This window comes from Engystomops pustulosus, chromosome 4 (genome assembly GCF_040894005.1).
Source record: "Engystomops pustulosus chromosome 4, aEngPut4.maternal, whole genome shotgun sequence".
Classification (NCBI taxonomy): Eukaryota; Metazoa; Chordata; class Amphibia; order Anura; family Leptodactylidae; genus Engystomops; species Engystomops pustulosus.
Window position 1 is genome coordinate 188,838,573 of NC_092414.1, and position 22,817 is coordinate 188,861,389.

The 22,817-nt window shown below is 42.8% G+C and overlaps 1 protein-coding gene across 2 annotated transcripts; it reads left to right on the forward strand.

The window, feature by feature from the left end:
* The first annotated feature begins 640 nt into the window (after positions 1-640).
* Positions 641-16,665, forward strand: LOC140125725 (nicotinamide N-methyltransferase-like). 2 transcript variants are annotated; one of them, XM_072144576.1, is made up of 5 exons: positions 641-813; positions 1,128-1,335; positions 4,152-4,288; positions 11,366-11,428; positions 16,436-16,665. In XM_072144576.1, the coding sequence occupies exons 1-5, from the start codon at positions 663-665 to the stop codon at positions 16,663-16,665; spliced, it is 789 nt and encodes a 262-aa protein (XP_072000677.1). In that variant the 5' UTR covers positions 641-662. The 2 variants fall into 2 exon arrangements, with proteins under 2 accessions (XP_072000677.1, XP_072000676.1); XM_072144575.1 differs by lacking the exons at positions 11,366-11,428; positions 16,436-16,665 and having other exon boundaries at positions 4,152-5,798.
* The last annotated feature ends 6,152 nt before the right edge of the window (positions 16,666-22,817 follow it).

Genomic DNA, 22,817 nt, shown 5'->3' on the forward strand with positions numbered 1-22,817 from the left:
TTGGAACGCGAATGGACCGGGTAAGTAAATGTGCCCCATTATGCTGTACAATGTGCGGTATGATATTTATGTATATAATTGTGCACATTCTCTATTCTTTAGAGTGTCAGGTTGGATGATGGGGCCCCCTGACGCTATGGGTACCCTCTTTCTTTGTCTTGACAGACTCATCTCCAAAATATCATGGGTGTAAATTATGTATATTTTGCCACCTGTGACATAACAAAATCTACTAATTGTCATGTCATCTCTACAACTGTCCCAAGAATTTCCTCCTGTGTAATTATATGTAAGTAATTTTGTCTCTGCTTACCAGCCGTTCAATAGGTCCTTTATTTTTAAGGAGGTACCCAGACACAGCATAATAAGGACTCTATACAGACCAGGAGGGGATCACTGAGGTGTTGGCTGCAGAGTCAAATATTTTTGTTAAATCTATTGTGTTAAATCTATTATATTATTCTATGAATATAGTTTTTTTACTCCAGGATCCTCTTGGGGCAATAGGGAACTTAGAAGATATCAGGTGTCCTCCTCACATACAATATGCAAAGTAAATCAACAAAAGAATGTCATTAAGTTGCAGCAGATAATCACATGACTTAACACTGCCAACTATAAATTCTGAATGATATTGGAGAGAAACATTGAAGAGATTCGGGATGGATCCTGGCTCATTGAAGCATTACCACGAACATGAGTTTGATCCACAGGATCTACTAAATGATTTTGCCTTGCCTGATACTGATAAAACGTTACATGAAGAAATTTTTCTGTTTCCAATGAAAACTCTTCAGACTCTGACTTCTTCAGGTAAGGCTTTTTGGATTTTTCTATTCATGTCCACGTAAATAATATGTCTACCTGGAGGACCATATTGCTTATCCAGGAAAAGTCATGGTATTTCCTGCGTAGAAGGTCATACATATTGTTCTTGCTGTGTGGGAGGTCACTGGTGATTATGGTGAATATATCATCACAAGCACCTATTCTCCTGATGGCTGGTGTGATGTCCACACCGGTACCCAGCATATGTGCCAGACACCTGCTATTCTAGGGGCGATGTCTATCTATCTCTGTTCACATTACAGTCCTATGACAAATTCTTTTCTCTTTGATTGTAACAGGTAAAATTGCAGGAAAGACACTGATTGACTTTTCAAGTGGACCCGTCATATCCCACCTGCTGCCAATATTTGACTATTTCAGTGATGTAATAATTCTGGAGACAAATGACTTTTGCATGAGGGAGATGGAGAAATGGCGGAAAAAGGAAGAGGAGGCTTTTGACTGGTCCCATCTATTAGAGCATTTTTCAGAGTTGGAAGGTGACAGGTATGAAATTGATAACTTTCATAGGATTGAATATTGAACCCCTATCCTCTATCTTTATTTTTTTTATAATTCTCAAGAGTTTATCATTGTCCTCCAGAAAAACATCAAGATTAAGTGGGTTAAGTGGCGTAGCTATCGGGGTGGGGGTGGGAGCAAGAGGAGCAGGCGCCAGGCCCAATGGGCTTCCGGGGGCCCAGGGCCAGACAAGAGGTAGGTGATCGCCTACCCTCTCTGTGGGTGCCGAGCGTCCATCGCTGATCACTGGATGCAGGCTTTGATACTACTGCTGCCTGTGTCCATTGTCCGGCCCAAGGGCCGAAGCCATTGCTTAGGTGATGGCACCTGAGCTATAAAAGAGGACACATCTTTATGACCCAGACGCCATTGCCTAAAGAATGACGTCAGCGCTTGGAGCAGAAGTCCCCGGGAGTGCGGAGGAGGCGGCTGCAGGAAGGTGAGTATATACCACTATATAATGCTGGGCATGTGTGGGGGCCACTATGTACTGCTGGGAATGTGTAGGGGGCCACTATATACTGCTGGGCATGTGTGTGGGGGGGCACTTTATACTGTTGGGCATGTGTGGGGGGCCACTATATACTGCTGGGAATGTGTGGGGGACACTATATACTGCTGGGCATGTGTGGGGGGCCACTATATACTGCTGGGCATGTGTGGGGGCCACTATATACTGCTGGGCATGTGTGGGGGCCACTATATACTGCTGGGCATGTGTGGGGGGCCACTATATACCGTTGGGCATGTGTAGAGGGCCACTATATACTGCTGGGTATGTGTGAGGGGAAACTATAGACTGCTGGGCATGTGTCGGGGCCACTATATACCTCTGGGCATGTGTAGGGGGCCACTATATACTGCTGGGCATGTGTGGGGGGAAACTATATACTGCTTGGCATGTGTGGGAGCCACTATATACTGCTGGGCATGTGTGGGGGACACTATATACTGCTGGGCATGTGTGGGGGCCACTATATACTGCTGGGCATGTGCGGGGGGCCGACTGTCTGATGAGCTTCTATTTATTAAGTCACTATATACCTCTGGGCATGTGTAGAGGGCCACTATATACTGCTGGGCATGTGTGGGGGGAAACTATATACTGCTGGGCATGTGTGGGGGCCACTATATACTGCTGGTCATGTGCGGGGGGCCACTATATACTGCTGGGCATGTGTGGGGGACACTATATACTGCTGGGCATGTGTGGGGGCCACTATATACTGCTGGGCATGTGTGGGGGGCCACTATATACTGCTGGGCATGTGTGGGGGGCCACTATATACTGCTGGGCATGTGTGAGGGCCACTGTATACTGCTGGGCAGGTGTGGGGGGCCACTATATACTGCTCGGCATGTGTGGGGGACACTATATACTGCTGGGCATGTGTGGAGGACACTATATACTGCTGGGCATGTGTGGGGGGCAACTATATACTGTTGGGCATGTGTGGGGGGCACTAAATACTGCTGGGCATGTGTGGGGGGCCACTATATACTGCTGGGCATGTGTGGGGGACACTATATACTGCTGGTCTTGTGTGGGGGGCCACTATATACTGCTGGGCATGTGTGGGGGCCACTATATACTGCTGGGCATGTGTGGGGGCCACTAAATACTGCTGGGCATGTGTTGGGGGCCACTATATACTGCTGGGCATGTGTGGGGGACACTATATACTGCTGGGCATGTGTGGGGGGCCACTATATACTGCTGGGCATGTGTGGGGGACACGATATACTGCTGGGCATGTGTGGGGGCCACTGTATACTGCTGGGCATGTGTGGGGGGCCACTATATACTGCTGGGCATGTGTGGGGGACACTATATACTGCTGGGCATGTGTGAAGGCCACTATATACTGCTGGGCATGTGTGGGGGGCCACTATATACTGCTGGGCATGTGTGGGGGACACTATATACTGCTGGGCATGTGTGAAGGCCACTATATACTGCTGGGAATGTGTGGGAGCCACCATATACTGCTGGGCATGTGTGGGAGCCACTATATACTGTTGGGCATGTTTGGGGGACACTATATACTGTTGGGCATGTTTGGGGGACACTATATACCGCTAGGTGTGGCATTTTAATTTTCCCTTCAGACTTCACTATTATTATGCCACATTTTTCTATAAAAATAGTTACTAAGTAACTCTATTGACCTTTAATAAAAGCAGCCCAGGACGTGCCATGTCAGAGCTGCTACCAGGCGGCAGGTTCTGGGCTGAAGCAGAAGAACGCTGTGTGCGCTGGGAGTTCCCGGTTAGCAGGAGACACAGGTGATGGGCAAGACACAATGACGCTGTGATAAGGGTAGAGCTCACAGCTTTCTTCTGCTTCAGCCAAGGACCTGCCGACTGCTAGCAGCACTCAGATAGTAGTATGTGCCTTTGTAGTTAAAAACATTTGGTTGGGGGCCAACTCAGATGTGTTCGCCCCCCTTTGATGAAACTCTAGCTACGCTACTGAGTGGGTTTTAAACAGTTGCTGCCCAAAGTCTTAGTGACATTAATAATATTATTATTATACCCTGTTGTCTTAAATTTCTAAAGGTTTAACATCTAAAGGGTTTTATTTATCTATAGGTCCAATCCATACAGATGAAGTCAGATGGAGAGAGCTCTGTCCTTAGTGTAACCAACGCTCACCATAGACACATCTCCAAATCACTGCCTCTGGCTCCAACTTACCTTACATTTACAGTTGTACAATACTGATGTATCTTCAGTTAGTGTTAATGTCATTTCTTTTGTGCTTTTCGCTTTATTTGTTCAATTTCTCTCTTTTTATCCAGTAAGAAATGGATAGAAAAAGAAGAGACTCTCAGAAGAAAAATTAAAAATATGATGATTTGTGACCTGAGCAAACAAGATCCACCAGAGTCTTTGGCACTTCCAAAAGCCGACTGTCTGATGAGCTTCTATTTATTAAGTCATATTTGCAAAGACAAAGAGGCATATAGCGAGATCATAAAACATGTATCCTGTTTCTTAAATGTAGGAGGTTATCTCATCCTCGCTGGGGCATTCAATGTAAAGTATTTCTCCATTGGAGAACACAAGTATCACTCTCTGACCATGGATGAAGAGTATTTGAGGAAGGCTCTGGAAGATGGAGGCTTCTATATAGAAAATCTAGAGAAACTTGATAGCAAACTCTCCAGTAGCTTAAATAAATATGATCAGGTTTTTCTTGCTAGTGCTGTGAAGGTAAGGGAGCCTGCCAGCCCCCTAGTATACAGCCTACCAGCCCCTGTAGTATATAGCCTGTCAACCCCCTATAGCAGTGGTGGCGAACCTATGGCACGGGTGCCAGAAGTGGCACTCAGAGCCCTCTCTATGGGCACCCGCGCCATAACCCCACTGCAGATTTCGCCAGACAGGACTCAAGGCGTCTTGCAGTCCCAGGCAGCCCAGGACCCTAGAAGGAAGCTAAAATGATAACTTTTTCTCATTCTTTCTACTGTATTGGTGTCCTCAGGTGCCTCAGATTTAAATATGTGACAAAGCAGGGAGTAATAAGTTACTGTTTAAATTGTTGCATCGACACTTGGCGAAAAATATGTGGGTTTTGGATGTAGTTTGGGCACTCAGCGTCTAAAAGGTTTGCCATCACTGCCCTATAGTATATAGCCTGCCAGCCCCCTGTAGTATATAGCCTGCCAGCCCCCTGTAGTGTATAGCCTGCCTGTCCCTGTTGTATATAGCCTGCCTGCCCCTGCAGTATATAGCCTGTCTGCCCCTGTAGTCTATAGCCTGCCTGCCCCTGTAGTGTATAGCCTGCCAGCCCCTGTAGTGTATAGACTGCCAGCCCCTGTAGTGTATAGCCTGCCAGTCCCATGTAGTATATAGCCTGCCAGCCCCCTGTAGTTTATAGCCTGCCTGCCCTGTAGTGTATAGCCTGCAGTCCCTGTAGTGTATAGCCTGCCAGCCCCTGTAATGTAGTATAGCCTGCCTGCCCCCTGTAGTTTATAGCTTGCCAGTCACTGTAGTATATAGCCTACCCCCAAACCCCCCTCCGCCCCCGGCAAGTCCTCCTCCATACATCGCGGCTCCGGTATCGGCTCCGTGTCCCTGCACTGTCCATCACAGGCACCTTGACGTCAGGCGCTCACAGACATCATAGTGTGTGCCGATGCCGGCGTAAATAGTAGGATGTCAGCGAACGGCTGACATCATGATCCCTGTGACGGACAGTGCGGGGACACAGAGCCGATGTTGGAGCATCACTGTATAGAAGAGAACCTGTCGGGGGTTTCGGAAGGTTAGTAAAATGTTGTTTTTTTTCTCTTGACTCAAGTATAAGCCGAGCTGAGGTTTTTCAGCACATTTTTCGTGCTAAAAAACTCGGCTTATACTCGAGTATATTTTTTGTATATCTTGGATATACCAATGCTTGATGGTGGCGGGTCTATCTTTTACTTTTCTGTAGGTAAAAACATCCTGGCTTCCTGTATGTTAAATTTATGATATTTACAATAAATAATAAGTAGCAATGTGAAGAATTTCATTTGGTTTCGTTTGGTCACATACAGAAATCACAGGGCCAAAGATGTGAAGATATTTACCCCTTTCGCCCCCATGATGTTGGGAAATGTCATGATGAGCTTGTACTTCGCACACCGTGACATTCTCCTATGTCGTGGAGACAACAAGGGCTCAGAAGCAGAGCCCGTGCGATACATGGTTGGCTCTCTGTGATACCCATGCCTCTGCATGAACAGCCGGGATCATGATAGTTGCAATCCCAGCTGTTTAACCCTTTTAGCACTGCAGCACCTAAAGGACTCACTCACATATCCACCCCTCAAACAGCACCCAATGAAAGACCCCAGAGTTGGCTTACTTAAAGTGAAACCGTCATTCTGAGCAAAAAAAACCTAAAAAACATAATTCTGCTCCAGGTGTCCCTGGGAATCATTCCTCAATGTATTTTGCCTCTTGGTCCTCATTTAGTGCCGTGGTTTCCAGCTCTCAAAAGAACAAAGATCAGCAAGATGGAGGGGCGGGACCTGCTTCCTGTCACCTCATCACAATACCAATCGACCAATGACACCATATCTATCATATCTATCTATCTAATATCTATCTATCACATATCTATTTATCTATCTCATATCTATCTATATCCTATCTATCATATACCTATCTATCTATCTGTCTCCTATCTATCTATCTATCTATCTATTTAATTTCTATGTATCTAACTATCTATCTATCTAGTCATATTTATCTGTGCATATCCTATCTATCCATCTATCATCTATCAATCTATCTATCTATCTATCTATCTATCTATCTATCTATCTATCTATATATCTTCTATTTATCTATCTAACAAACTATCTATCTATCTAGTCATATCTATCTATGTATATCCTATCTATCAGCACAGAACATGATGGAACAGCATGAAGACTTGCCATTTCCTGCAGTGGAGTGTGAGGGAATGGGGGCGGGGGAATTGTGATCGATCTGCATCTTGTGTCTGTGTGAATTATTTGTTTATACACAAGTGTAGGGAAAGCTGAGGGAGTGATAAGAGTGTAGGTGTTTTGTTACTACGTTAGTTAGTGCTCCCGGAACACTGAGCCATGAGGTAAACAGCTGGGAGCAGAGAGAACAGGGGGGGGGGGGGTCTCATTCAATGAAGACGGAATGTGCCTAGCAACAGCCATATAAAGAGTCACTGACAACAGGGGGAAGTCTGCAGAATACAAGAGGAAGGAGCAAGATTCGGGTAACTAATCCAATTGCAAAATGGCTTAAATTACCTGCCCTACAACGTATCAAAAGTTTTTTGAAATGACGGTTACTCTTTAAATGCCTCCATTTTGTGCATCCAAACAGACAAAAACACCATAAAAAAGGGGTCAAAAAGTTACATTTAACCCTGCATGATACCAATAAAAAGAACAACTCGTCTCACAAAAACGAAGCCCTTAAACAGCTCAATCAACAGAATAAAAAATGTTACACCGCGGAGTAGATGGAAATGCAAAATCAAGAGATTTTTCTTTTCAAATGAGTTTTCATTCTGTCGATTAAGTTAAAACATAAAAAGCTATATAAATGGGATATTGCTACACCCATACCACCCCATAGAACATAAGTAACATGTTAGCTATGCTATCTGGTGAATAAAACACAAAAAAGGGAAAAATCTATTGCAGAATAGATTTTTTTTGCACTCCTGCCCCCCAAAAAGCTAATAAAGGTTAAATAACGGGGTATTGTGCCTCCAAATATAATGTTACTGCATTCCTTGGGGGGGGGTCTACTTTTTAATAATGGGTCCACACTTTGAAGGTTTTTACAGTCCTACTATAAAAATGGTTCAGCAAATGGCACATACACCTGAAATCTGTTTCAGCAAAATTCGATTTCTGTTGCATGAAAGCAAAAAAATCTATAACAGGCAACCTGTTATCAGAAATTGACCGAATTAACCATTGCCAGTATTTTGTGAAGGAGATTAACACCTTCCAGATGATGTTTCTTTCATGGCTTAGTGTGACGGCATCATTCGGAAAATCTTTAAATCAACTTTAAAATGAGTTGTAAATTGGTCTTATAAAGTCATGGAGGTGGAGAGCTCAGCTTTGAAGTAAAGCTCTCTTCACCTCAGAAAGAAGGAGATCTGGTTAGTGATGTGTCTGGATGTAGGACCATTAATTACAGTGAAGAGGGCATTCTGGAGTGAGGAAGCTTGACTTCAGTGTTAACTCTCTGCCTCCTTACCTTTATACAGCCAAATTACATGTCACTTCAAAGTTGATTTTCTAGACAATGCCACCACACTGGGCCATGAAATAGACATGATGTAGAAGGTGTTTAACAGCTTGATAACATACTGGTAGTGGTTTATTAGGTCAATTTCTGCTAACAGGGGGTTAGCAACAACCACTTAACTTTTTTTTTTTTTTAAAGGATTGCTCTAATACTGACAAGAGAATTGAGGATGACCTACATATAAATTCCAAGAAATAAATCAATATAAGCATTTTGGTACATGAGAACGAACAGTTTATACATAATATGAAAAATGAAAACTATATTTCTATTAATTGTGAGGCACCAGGGGTAGTGGACCCACTGGACCACCGCAGACAATGACGTAAGCCGACACCTGTGAGCGGAGTTTAAGTGGCACCTGGTATTCACCAGAGCCCGCCGCAAAGCGGGTTGGACTTGCTGCGGCGTGGTGCCACCAGGTCGCCCCACAGGCGCGACTTTGTCTGTGGTGGCTGCCAACGCGGAGTACAAAGTCATAAGGCAAGATCATGGTCAGGGTCAGGCAGTACAGAGTCAAGGACGTTGTGGAAGCTCAGGACGGGCAGCACAGGATCGAGGGCATCAGACAAGCTTTGTCTAGGGCTGTGAGGATCAAAGATCTGGTAGGGGATACAGGAAGGGCCAAAATGGGTGGCTAGCCGGCATCAATTATCAGCACGCTAGCCCTTTAAATCTACGGAAGCTGACACACGCCCTAAGAGGTGGGGAAGCATAAGCCAGACCACCGGAGCCAGCGCTGGATCGAGGCAAGGTGAGTGAGGCAGTGGGTGTCCTGGGGAGCAGAGAGGGGCACGGGTGCACCTGTGACCCGGGACATGGGTTACAGGAGCACCCATGACAGTACCTCCCCCTTTTGGCCTTCCCCTCTTCTTGGTCTGGAGGAACCTTTGCAGAAGGCCACAATTCAAGATATTGTCCTCGGGTTCCCAAGACCTCTCCTCAGGCCCAAACTCCTTCCAGTGAACGAGGAAGAACCACTTACCTCTCACCGTCTTTACATCCAGAACCTCCTCCACCTCGAAGACATTGGTCGAGTCAGCCTCAGGAGCAGAAGGCGGAACTTGCTGGGATAAGCGGTTCAAGATGACTGGCTTTAGGAGGGATAAATGAAAGGAGTTCAGGATGCGCATAGTGGGAGGAAGGCAGAGCTTATACGCCACAGGATTAATGCGCTATAACACCTCGAGGGGACCCAAGAAACGTGGACCCAGTTTAACTGGATCTTCAGCAGGACATACCTGGAGGACAGCCACACTTTGTCTACTTGGCAGGATTCATCAAAAGTCCCTTGACAGAGATAATGTACCCGAGGAAAGGAAAACTCTTTTGATAAAACTGGCACTTCTCAAGTTTAGCGTAAAGGCAATTGGCCCTTAGATGTCAAAGGACTTGTCGTACGTGGGACTCGAGATCCATAGAGAACAACAGGATATCATCGAGGTAAACCACGACATAAATATATAACAAGTCTCTGAAAATGTAATTGGTGAACTCCTGAAAAACAGCTGGAGCGTTAACGGCATGACTAGATACTTGAAGTGTCCATCACAAGTATTGAAGGCGGTCTTTCACTCATCGCCTTCGCAGATACGGATGAGGTTATATGCCCCACGTAGATCTAGTTTGGTTAAGACCTTGGCTCCACTTCAGCAGTTGAAAAGTTTTATGATCAACGGCAATGGGTAGCGTTTTTTCACCGTGACTTTATTTAGACTGCGGTAATCAATGCACGGACGGAGAGAACCAACCTTCTTGGCCACTAAGAAGAAACCAGCACCGGCAGGAGAAGAAGACTTGCGTATAAATACCGTCTGCAGGTTCTCCTTGACATAGGCTGACATGGCCAAGGTTTCGGGAAAAGAGGATACACTCGACCCCGTGTGAGTTTTCAGACTGGCAAGGACAGAATAGAACAAAATGAGATAGCAGCCTCGGCCATACTTTATAGACAGAGAATGACGCAGGAACAGATGTAAAAAAATAGTCTTTAGAAATGGGACTTAGAGGATCACTGGAATTCTCTAAAGTGTATTTTTATCAATAGCAATCTCTGCAAATTTTCATCATTATTACAGGTTTTTTATGTTTTTCACTGTCACCTGTTAGATCCTATACATAGAATCTTAAATTGTCAAGTATAAAGTAACATTACTGAAATTACCGAATTTTTGCCTCTTATTACCAATCAGCCTTCCAATAAGTCCTTGATATTTAAAGATTTGCCCAGACCCAGCATAATAAGGACTTTACAGAGACCAGGAGGGGCTTCTGAGGTGTTGGCTGCAGAGTCAAATATTTTAAGAGGTGGGTATTGTTTCAAATCTATTATGTTATTATAGGAATGTTTGATTTTACTCCAGTATCCCCCTGAGGAGCTTAGAAGACATCAGGTGTCCTCCTTACATACAATATGCAAAGTACATCAACCAAAGTATATAATTAAGTTGTAGCAGATAACATCTCATGACTCAACACTGCCAACTATAAATTCTGAATGATATTGGATGCAAATCAGATTTAGGTCACATCAACAGAAAAACATTGAAGAGATCCCGGATGAATCCTGGCTCATTGAAGCATTACCACGAACAGAGTTTGATCCAAAGGAACTACTAAATCCTTTTGTTGTGCCTGACCTCTAGCACCTTTCATAGCATCAGTCACTATCTTACCTTCAAAGTATATGTATATTGGCAGTCCCGGGTTACTTAAAGATAGGGTCCATAGGTTTGTTCTTAAGATGAATATGTATGTAAGTCGAAACTGTATATTTTGCATTTGTAGTTGTAGACATTTTTTTTTTTTTTTGCCCCAGTGACAATTGGAGTTTAACATTTTTTTTGCTGTAATGGGACCAAGGATTATCAATAAAGCTTCATTACAGACACCTTACAACTGATCATTGCAGTCTGGGACCATAGTAACATCCAGAGAGCTGCACCAGAGGTTACAGTGGGCAGAGTGGTCCGTCTTTAACTAAGGATCGTCTGTAAGTCGGGTGTCTTTAAGTAGGGGACCGTCTGTATTCTGTAAGTGTTAATGTCATTACTATTGTGCTTTTAGCTTTAATTGTTTAATTTCTCTCTTTTTATCCAGAGACAAATGGATAGAAAAAGAAGAGTCTCTTAGAAGAAAAATGAAAAATATAATGATTTGTGATCAGAGTCCTTGGCACTCCCAAAAGCCGACTGCCTGACGAGCTTCTATTTATTAGGTCAAATTAGCAAAGACAAAAAGGCATATTGCAAGAACATGAAAAAGTTATCCTCTTTCTTAAATGTAAAGTATTTCTCCTTTGGAGAAGACAAGTATCACTCTCTGATCATAGATGAGGAGCTTTTGAGGGAGGCTCTGGAAGATGCCAGCTTCATTATAGAAAATCTTGAGAAACTTCATAGCAAAGTCTCAGGTACCTTAGCCAAATATGATCAGGTTTTTCTCACTAGTGCTCAGAAGGTTAGGGAGGTTTAATGGTAAAAAAAAAAAAAAAAATAGATTTTTTAATAATTTGAATATAACATAAGAGGAAAACCCCTAAAATATGTGCATGATGCTTCAGAGTTTAAATTTTCAAGAAATATTGAACATTTCAGCAATTATAACGTAGTAGTAATTCCTCAAGATCACAACGGCACCACCCTGTGTCTCTCCAGAAGTAAATTAGAATTTTAATAAAGTTCCTGTGATGTATGGGAATATATACGTGCAGGGGCCAACAATCAAAGCAGGTGGTGCTCCAGTCCTCAGTTGAGCAGATAGTTCAAACAGTTGAATGACGAGAGGTTAGAAAACGGACGGCACTCACCAATCTTCGTTAGTGTTCCATGTTTCTTCTTTATTCAAATAAAGGCATACACATACTTACAGCGTGTACGTATGCATATGCCTTTATTTGAATAAAGAAGAAACATGGAAGAAACGAAGAAACATGGAACACTAACGAAGATTGGTGAGTGCCGTCCGTTTTCTAACCTCTCGTCATTCAACTATTTCAGCAATTATAAATTGAGGAGCTATATCTTTATATACCATTGCTCATTGGTAGGGGTGGGGGGAGAAAACATCCTGACATCCTGTATGTTAAACTTATGTTATTTACAATAAATAATAAATAGCAGCATGAAGACTTTCATTTTGTTTCATTTGGGTGTATGCAGAAATCACAGGGGTAAAAACAGGCAGAAAACAAGTACTACAATGGGGGTTATTAATTACTGTTTTTTATGGGATTTCTGGCGTATAAAAGTCGCATTGAGGTTTCATTGCTAACAAGTTTCACAGGGCTATTTCCGCCACTTAATTAATATGGGGTTAACATAGAACTACTGGTAGTGCGACACCATGCAAAGCCAGATTCATGACTTGGGACTTTTGCAGCATTTCAGCATTTAGATTAAATTTTTTACCATATATACATTTCTTCAATTGATTTAAATGTACTAGTGTGAACAGAGCTGGTTGGTGGGGGCCCCTGGGTGCAAAATCTGGTGAGGCCCCCACTTAATGTCCTTCAGCTCACTATCTACTATTCTCCCAGTAATACAGCTATATAGAGCCACCTCACCCCCCAGCAATACCTCAACCCCAGTAATACATCTATATATAACTGCCTCAACCCCAGTTATACATCTATGTACAGCCTCCTCACCCCCTCCCCCAGTAATACATCTATATATAGCTGCCTCACCCCAGTTAAACATCTATGTACAGTCTCCTGACCCCCAGTTATATATCTATATACAGCCTCCTCACCCCCCAGTAATACATCTACATAAACCACCTTACTCCCCCCCATTAATACATCTATATACAGCCACCTCACCCCCAGTAATACATCTATATACACCTGTCTCACTCCCAGTAATAAATCTATATACAGCCTCCTCATCCCCCAGTAATACATCTATATACAACCACTTTACCCCCCAGTAATACATCTATATACAACAGCGTCACCTTCCAGTAATACATCTATATACAGCCACACTCTTTATAAAATTATCAATGAAGTTTTATACAGATATACTTTTATATACTTTTAAAATTGAGTGGGACCAGTAAAGTTAATTATAAAAGCCGATAGAGAATTAGTATTAAAAAGTGTATATAAAAATGTTTTGTCACTGTCTGTCTCTGGACGGTCTCCCTGTATGTGACTGTCTCTGGACTTTCTCTTTGTCTGTCTCTGGACTGTCTCTGGAGTGTCTCTCTGTCTGGCTCTGATAGTCTCTTTGTCTGTCTCTGGACTGTTTCTCTGTCTGTTTCTGACTGCCTCTAACTGTCTATCTGTCTCTGTATGGGACTGTCTCTGACTGTCTATCTGTCTCTGGACTGTCTGTGTGCTCAGAGCTCATATTAAATAAGTTGATACCTTAAAAAAATTATATGTGCCCGTAAGGGGACTGTTTATAAAAATAAACATTTACAAATTTTTGCAGATCCCGCGTTGCGATCACTCCAGTCCATGCCCCTGTTTGTTTATAGGGGCACGAAAGCTCTGTTGACTTCAGCTGCCATCCGGCAGAGTCGGCCGGTCACACCCACCTTATTCCCAGCATGGGATCATGCGCTGAGATATGGGGACAGGTTCTCAGCTTCTATGTCAATGTAAACAAAAATGGATGTGATAGCAGTGGGAATTGCTGAGGAGGACTGCAAAGGTAAGTAAATATTTATTTTTTTTAACATTACCCTCCTGGCCACATATATTTTTTTTAAGGTCTCAGGCAACCGTTGACCTGTGGCAAGACAGCAGCCAATCACAGCTCAGCTTCTAACTGCCACAGCAGCAGCAGACAATGGCTCCTGTATATGGCTCCTGTCTGCTCTAATATTTTTACTTTCTCCTGTCCCCTCCTACGGATGGTCATATCCAACATCGACATTAGCGGGATCCTCACTTACCAATAAAAGTTTAATGTTGTGGCTTATGCAGACAACCTCATCTTTTTTTCTGTTTTCAACCTACACACCCCTCTTCTACCCCTCTCAGATCAATTTTCATAGGTTGCAAGCCCTGAAGTCACTCTGCCAGAGTCTCATGCAGCCAATTGGCAAAAAGCACTCTTCACTTGATTAGACTGATGCATAATAATGAACATTCTTCCTAACAGAGGTTGCATTAACGCCTGTACAAGACATGGAGAGTTATCTTCTCTCTATCTCACTCATGGCTGCGAGTCACAGCCGCTTGTTGAAATTCACAGCCTAAAATAAAGGTCATTTGTGCAGTGTTATTGGGTGTTGAATGGCTCGATCACATGACCTTGCACAGCAGCCAGGAGGAGCGCTGCCCATCCCCATGGCCCTGTGTGCACAAGCACAGGTGAACGCCAAACCTGAACTTGAACGTTGGATCTGCTCTTCTCTAGTCACTGGGATTCCCTAAGCAGAGAGCTTAAATGTATAATTACTCATAACAGTGATCCATGTTAAAGCTCTGCGGCAGTTGAGGTGTGTATGCAGAGGTTCTGTAACAGCTGAGTTGTGCACATTGAGGTTCTGCAGCAGCTGAGGTATGTATCAAGAGGTTCTGTGGTGTCTGAGGTGTACAAAGAGGTTCTGCGGCAGCTGAGGTGTGTTTGATGAGGTTCTTCTCTTTCTTTTATCTCACTCAACTCCCCCCCCCCCCACACACACACACACTTCTTATCTCCTCTTTGCTCCACCTTACATGTTCTCTTTTATCCAAAAAGTTTGAGTTCCCTGGCTACAAACCTTCTACTCGTTCAGCCTTCACTGAACAACACTGTGGCCCTTTCTCCTGTTTTGTTTGCAGCCTCTACTCTCTAATAAAATGCCCTGTAGTCTCCCCTCATATATTAGGTGTCCCCATCATTTTTATAATGTCTGGCAGATTGCCCCCATTAATATAATGGCCAGCAGAGTGCCCCCATTAATATAATGGCCAGCAGAGTGCCCCCATTAATATAATGGCCAGCAGAGTTGCCCCATTAATATAATGGCCAGCAGAGTTGCCCCATTAATATAATAGCCAGCAGAGTTGCCCCATTAATATAATTCCCAGGATAGTGCCCCCATTAATATAATTCCCAGCAGAGTGCCCCCATTAATATAATGGCCAGCAGAGTGCCCCCATTAATATAATGGCCAGCAGAGTGCCCCCATTAATATAATGGCCAGCAGAGTGCCCCCATTAATATAATGGCCAGCAGAGTTGCCCCATTAATATAATGGCCAGCAGAGTTGCCCCATTAATATAATTTCCAGCAGAGTGCCCCCATTAATATAATTCCCAGCAGAGTGCCCCCATTAATATAATGGCCAGCAGAGTGCCCCCATTAATATAATGGCCAGCAGAGTTGCCCCATTAATATAATGGCCAGCAGAGTTGCCCCATTAATATAATTCCCAGCAGAGTGCCCCCATTAATATAATTCCCAGCAGAGTGCCCCTATTAATATAATTCCCACCAGAGTGCCCCCATTAATATAATGGCCAGCAGAGTTGCCCCATTAATATAATTCCCAGCAGAGTACCCCCATTAATATAATTCCCAGCAGAGTGCCTCCATTAATATAATTCCCAGCAGAGTTGCCCCCATCAATATAACGTCCAGCAGAGTGTTTCCCTTAATAAAATGTCCATCACTGGGGAACAGCGCCGGAGGGTGAGTACTAAGTTATTTTTTTATATACTCTAGTATAAGCCAAATGGGGCTTTTCAGCACAAAAATTAGTATATACGGTGTTTAAAAACTTAAATGGAAAATCAGCTGAATTACATTACAGGTGGATCCAAAAGTAGACAGCGCCACCCAGAGTATGGTGGTAGCTAAGGCTCACAGCGGGCACAGCTCCAATTTACTTCCTGTTCCTGGCTCTGTAGTGTCAGTCATCGGCCCACATTTATTAATGTGTTTGCACCAGTTTTCTGTCTGACTGTGCAATAGAAAGAATGTGTCTGCGTCAAATTTGTGCCGCGAAAGCACTGTGTCCGAAAAGACAGAAAAATTTGCACCTAAGGGGCTGTTACTGCTGAGTCAGAGTTTGTGACACATGTAATACAGTGACTCGAAAGAATTGTGTATAATCAATAAATGTCCTGATTTTGGCTGTGACTTTTGATTTGGTTACTTTATCACTTTTCCAGGAAGAAATGGATAGAAAAAGAAGATAATCTCAGACGAAAAATAATAAATATCATGAAACTGGACCTGCACAAAACCAACCCAACTGAAGGATTTGCCTTTATGCGATAGGACATATGAGTGAGGACAAGGAGGCTTACAATGAGAATGTCAAAAAGTTATGGTCCTTCTTACATGTAGGGGGTCATCTTTTGGTCGTTGGGGTATTCAATGGGAAGTTCTACTGTATTGGAGAACACAAGTTCCACTCTTTGACCATAGATGAAGAGTTTTTTAGGAAGACTCTTGCAGATGCCGGCTTTACTATTAAACATCTCGAGAAGCTTGACAGCAAAGCCACCAATGACATAACCAAATATGATCAGGTTTTTGTTGCTAGTGCAGTGAAGGTCAGGGAGGTTTAATGGATAAAATAAAATGAATTATGTCTCAAAGGGCACAAAGCCTTAAAGGAAACCTACCATTTGATTTGATGCATTATGAAGCAAATACACCTTGGGAATGCTGTAGCAACACGGATGCAGGATCATATATTGGTTAATCCCTGTGCTGAGTGGTTTTGCTGATAAAACAGATATAGCATTATGATAATGAAACTCTGCCCCTTCTATGGCTGGCTCAGAGCTTGCTTCCTCTGCAGTAGAGGATGATGCAATCACTGTTCTCCCTGCCAGACAGAATAATCAATTGCTGCACCATCCCACAGCTGCTGTGTATGAGTGTTCCAGCTCAGGATGACTAGTCCTGTAATTTCAAGCTCCCTTGTGTAATGTGTTGATCGAGACAGCTTTTCCTACGTCCGGAATGTTATAATTGTTTTTGCAGCAAAACCATTCAGCTCAGAAATTAACCAATATATGATCCTGCATCAGTGTGGCTACAGCAGTCTCTAGGTATGTTTGCTTCATAATGAATCAAATCAAATAGTAGGTTTCCTTTAACCTCTACAAAGCACCACCAGGGGCTCCAGAACTGTCTCCACCAGAGACCTTCAGCCTAATTTACAGAAGAAGTAAAGTCTTTTCTACATAGTATAGTAGATTCTTTATATGTTATCTTTATTCTTTATCTAGCTATTATCTCTGATAAAAGAAGGCCAATGTTTTGACAAGATTGAAGGGGTCTGGGTACATAGAGGCGGCCTTGGGTATGGGGTGGGGCACTGTAAAAAAAAAAATTACCTCCTTAGGCGCTTCAGTTGTCCTGCACCTCAGTCAGTGAGTGCCATGCTGCTGTTTGTTATCAGGGGCAGGCACACTCTGGTCCAACAACCTCCACCTGCACCCATCATCTGTCGCCCTGCCTGGTGCAGCATTACTTTCAATGTCTATCAGGCACCGCGGCAGGGGACAGGTGCGCATGCCAGGTATGCGGGAGTTGGAGGACCAGAGTGTGCCTGTCCCTGTAAACAAACAGAGAACGGCACCAACTGACAGTGGCGCAGAACAATGGTATTGCCAGAGGAGGTAAGTATATTACAGTCCCCCCAGGCCATCTGTATATTTTTTTAAATACCCCTTTAAATGATGTGGTAAATTTCCTTTATATATCTGCATGTTGCTGTAACGTCTTAATTTTTAAGATGTATTGAAGATAGCAGCCTTTAAAGTGATATTTTTTCTTATAAAAGGAGGTGGTATGATGTGATATATGTAAGATATGATGTGCCCTCACTGATTGGTGGAGATCTGCCCTAAAAATATATCATGGCATCCTATATGTTAAAGGTAGTTTCTGACAATAAACCTGAATCAGCAATATGAATCATTTAACTTGGTTAAAGGGGTGTTTATGATGAAAATCACTGAGTTTTGAAAGCAAGAATATAATGGCTCAGATATATTACTACATGTTGCTAGAAGAAAGAAGAGAACCAGTACATGGACATCTGAAAGGTGGGTAGTGAGTTTTTTTTTAGTTCTGGTGGGGTGGGGCAGGTGTAGGCTGGCTATATACTTTGGGCTGGCTGCATATATTCTATGGACAGGCTGGCTATGTACTGTGGGCTGGCTGTCTATATACTATAGGGCTGGCTGGCTGTATACTAGGGTGTTGGCTCGCTATATACTATGGGGTTGGTCAGCTGTCTATATTCTGTGGGCTGGCTATATACTATTGGCTGTCTGGCTATATTCTATGGGCTGCCGGACTATATACTATGGGGCTGGCTGGCTATACACTGTGTGCTGGCAGGCTATATATTAGGGGTCAGCAGGCTATATACACAAAGCTGTCAGGCTATATACTGGGTCATGGGCTGGGAGGCTATATACTGGGACGCTGGCTGGCTATATACTGGGGAAGCGGTTGGATTTATACTGGGGCATGGGATGGCTACATAGTGGGGCATGGGCTCATTATATACTAGGGGCATGGGGTGAGCTGGCTATATATTGGGACATTGGCTGGCTATATACTAGGGGCATGAGCTGGCTATATATTGGGGACATGGGCTGGCTATTTACTAGGGGCATGAGGGGGCTGGCTATATACTCAGTGGAGGTCATGAAAAATGCATTTTCCATCCTAGGCTTATACTAGGGTCGATAGGTTTTCCCAGTTTTTTATGGTAAAATTAGGTACTCAAGTATATATGGTATACATGCAGTGCCTCTAAATGATATAAATATGTAGTACATCAAAATTATATATAGATTCAGTATTTCCAAATTATGTATATACATGCTGTGTCTCCAAATGATATATACATGCAATGGCTACAAATTATATACATCAAAAATACAAATTCAAAAAAATGCAGCACCTTATCTGTGGGAAGAGCTCAAACGACGGTCCCGGATGGATCCAGAACATCCGAAGATTTTGATGAAGAATATTAAGTGTGACCGGAGCTCTATATAATCTTCTAGTCCCTCAGTTTTATTCCGTATTCATACATGTTACAAATATATCTTCCAATGGAGTCCCTTGACCTGTTGAACCATTAACTGGGAAAATAAACTATTGAATTGGTGGGACCGCGCTATGTACATATATTTTTTTCTCTATATAGCGGGATATGCTACGAGGAGAATGTTAAGGACTAACATCTAAGCGGTTTCGTGTCTGGATGGTGCCTTATTTTTCGTTTGAGGCGTTAATGGTTCAACAGGTCAAGGGACTCCATTGGAAGATATATTTGTAACACGTATGAATTTGGAATAAAACTGAGGGACTAGAAAATTATGTACATGTAGCACCTCCAAATAATTATGCAAATGATACATGCAGTATCCCAAAATTATATGTACATGCAGTACCCCAAAATGATAGATATATACATGCAGTGTCTTTGACGCCACATGCATCCTTCATCACAATTTTCCAGAAAATATCATGCCAAAAAAGTACTGCAAAGGCGGCACCAGCAGCAGTATAAGGTCAGAGAGTGGCACTATGATAAATTCTTTAGTTGGCATCAACATGGGAGGCCACACTGTGGCACAATGACGAAATGTGGAGGTGGCAGCAACCTGGTGGGCCACAGAGTTGCACTTTGACAAAGTGTGGAGATGGCAGCAGCGGTATGAGGTCAGAGAGTGGCACGATGACAAATTATTTAGGTGTCAGCAACATGGTAAGCTACAGAGTGTCAGTAGTGATGTGATGATGTAATGATGGGTCGGTCTGTTGTCAGTAGTGACGTAATGATGAGTCAGTGTTATCTATATAGAGGACATTTTACAGGGAGGGGGAGGGGATAAGCTGTGACATCATCTATTGTCAGTAGAGATGTAATGATGAGTCAGTGTTATCTATATAGAGGTCATTGTACAGGGAGGGGGAGGAGATTAGCTGTGACATCATCTATTGTCAGTAGAGATGTAATGATGAGTCAGTGTTATCTATATAGAGGTCATTGTACAGGGAGGGGGAGGGGATAAGCTGTGACATCATCTATTGTCAGTAGTAATGTAATGATGGGTCAGTGTTATCTATATAGAGGTCGTTGTACAGGGAGGGGAGGAGATAAGCTGTGACATCATCTATTGTCAGTAGTGATGTAATGATGGTTCAGTGTTATCTATATAGAGGTCATTGTACAGGGAGGAGGAGGAGATAAGCTGTGACATCATCTATTGTCAGTAGTGACGTAATGATGGGTCAGTGTTATCTACATAGAGGTCATTGTACAGGGAGGAGGAGGAGATAAGCTGTGACATCATCTATTGTCAATAGTGATGTAATGATGGGTCAGTGTTATCTATATAGAGATCATTGTACGGGGAGGGGGAGGAGATAAGCTGTGACATCATCTATTGTCAGTAGTGATGTAATGATGGGTCAGTGCTATCTATATAGAGGTCATTGTACAGGGAGGGGGAGGAGATAAGCTGTGACATCATCTATTGTCAGTAGTGATGTAATGATGGGTCAGTGTTATCTATATAGAGGTCATTGTACAGGGAGGAGGAGGAGATAAGCTGTGACATCATCTATTGTCAGTAGTGATGTAATGATGGGTCAGTGTTATCTATATAGAGATCATTGTACGGGGAGGGGGAGGAGATAAGCTGTGACATCATCTATTGTCAGTAGTGATGTAATGATGGGTCAGTGTTATCTATATAGAGGTCATTGTACAGGGAGGGGAAGGAGATGAGCTGTGACATCATCTATTGTCAGTAGTGATATAATGATGGGTCAGTGTTATCTATATAGAGGTCATTGTACAGGGAGGGGGAGGAGATAAGCTGTGACATCATCTATTGTCAATAGTGATGTAATGATGGGTCAGTGCTATCTATATAGAGGTCATTGTACAGGGAGGGGGAGGAGATAAGCTGTGACATCATCTATTGTCAGTAGTGATGTAATGATGGGTCAGTGTTATCTATATAGAGGTCATTGTACAGGGAGGAGGAGGAGATAAGCTGTGACATCATCTATTGTCAATAGTGATGTAATGATGGGTCAGTGTTATCTATATAGAGATCATTGTACGGGGAGGGGGAGGAGATAAGCTGTGACATCATCTATTGTCAGTAGTGATGTAATGATGGGTCAGTGTTATCTATATAGAGGTCATTGTACAGGGAGGGGGAGGAGATAAGCTGTGACATCATCTATTGTCAATAGTGATGTAATGATGGGTCAGTGCTATCTATATAGAGGTCATTGTACAGGGAGGGGGAGGAGATAAGCTGTGACATCATCTATTGTCAGTAGTGATGTAATGATGGGTCAGTGTTATCTATATAGAGATCATTGTACGGGGAGGGGGAGGAGATAAGCTGTGACATCATCTATTGTCAGTAGTGATGTAATGATGGGTCAGTGTTATCTATATAGAGGTCATTGTACAGGGAGGGGAAGGAGATGAGCTGTGACATCATCTATTGTCAGTAGTGATGTAATGATGGGTCAGTGTTATCTATATAGAGGTCATTGTACAGGGAGGGGGAGGAGATTAGCTGTGACATCATCTATTGTCAGTAGTGATGTAATGATGGGTCAGTGCTATCTATATAGAGGTCATTGTACAGGGAGGGGGAGGAGATAAGCTGTGACATCATCTATTGTCAGTAGTGATGTAATGATGGGTCAGTGCTATCTATATGTCCCCACCATACTTCAGCACAAGAGGTTAGTCCCTTTTACATTTTATGTCTCACCACCACATATCCCCTTTATCGGACGCCCCTAACATACAACATCTCTCTTCTATAGCAATCAGCTAAAAGTCTGCATACATCCTCCTAGCACAGAGAGGTTAGTACTATGTTCTGGTCCAACCGTTCGGATTTGATTTTACTTCCAAAGATTTTAATCTTTAATCTATAATCTATAATCTATAACTTATTATTTAGTGATGATTTAATAACCGTCTTCAATAAGTCTGGCTTTATATTGCTATTTTATAAAAAAAAAAAAAAAAATTTCTATGTATCACTTATGAATTTTATGTATTTTATGAATTTTATTGACCCACTCTATATATATTTTGTTATATTCTGTTTTTTGGATCACCCACTATTTTATGACCACTACTTGTATACTGAAAAAAGGTTGTTACCGTTTTTTCCAGCAACATTGTATATACATCATGTTTAAACAATACTGTGTATTTCCATTGTGAAATCCCCGAAATATTGTGTGAAACTACTATTTCTACCCGTTACAGAAACACCTGGACCTGAAGAAGGGGCCAATCCCGCCCCGAAACGCGTAGTCCACATTTTACAAATAATTTTAACCCAAGATATTTGTATCCAAGAAATATTGTTGTAATAAATTTTGAGCCACTGAAAAATTCACATTGATACGTGTGATAACTGTCAACTACCTGTATCTCTGTCATAAGCAGCGCGACCAAAATACTGGTTAAAAGACAAAAACCGCTCCTAAACTTTTCAGGCCTCACACCCTGAGTACCAGAGGACGCAGCAGCTTCCCCACCACACAGTCTGCCACACCTCACAGTGTGACTTAAAGCCCTATTCCAAGTCTCCACATAGAGCGCGTTGTCACCCTCTTAAAATACTATCTATATAGAGGTCATTGTACAGGGAGGGGGAGGAGATAAGCTGTGACATCTAAATGGACAAGCAAGCAG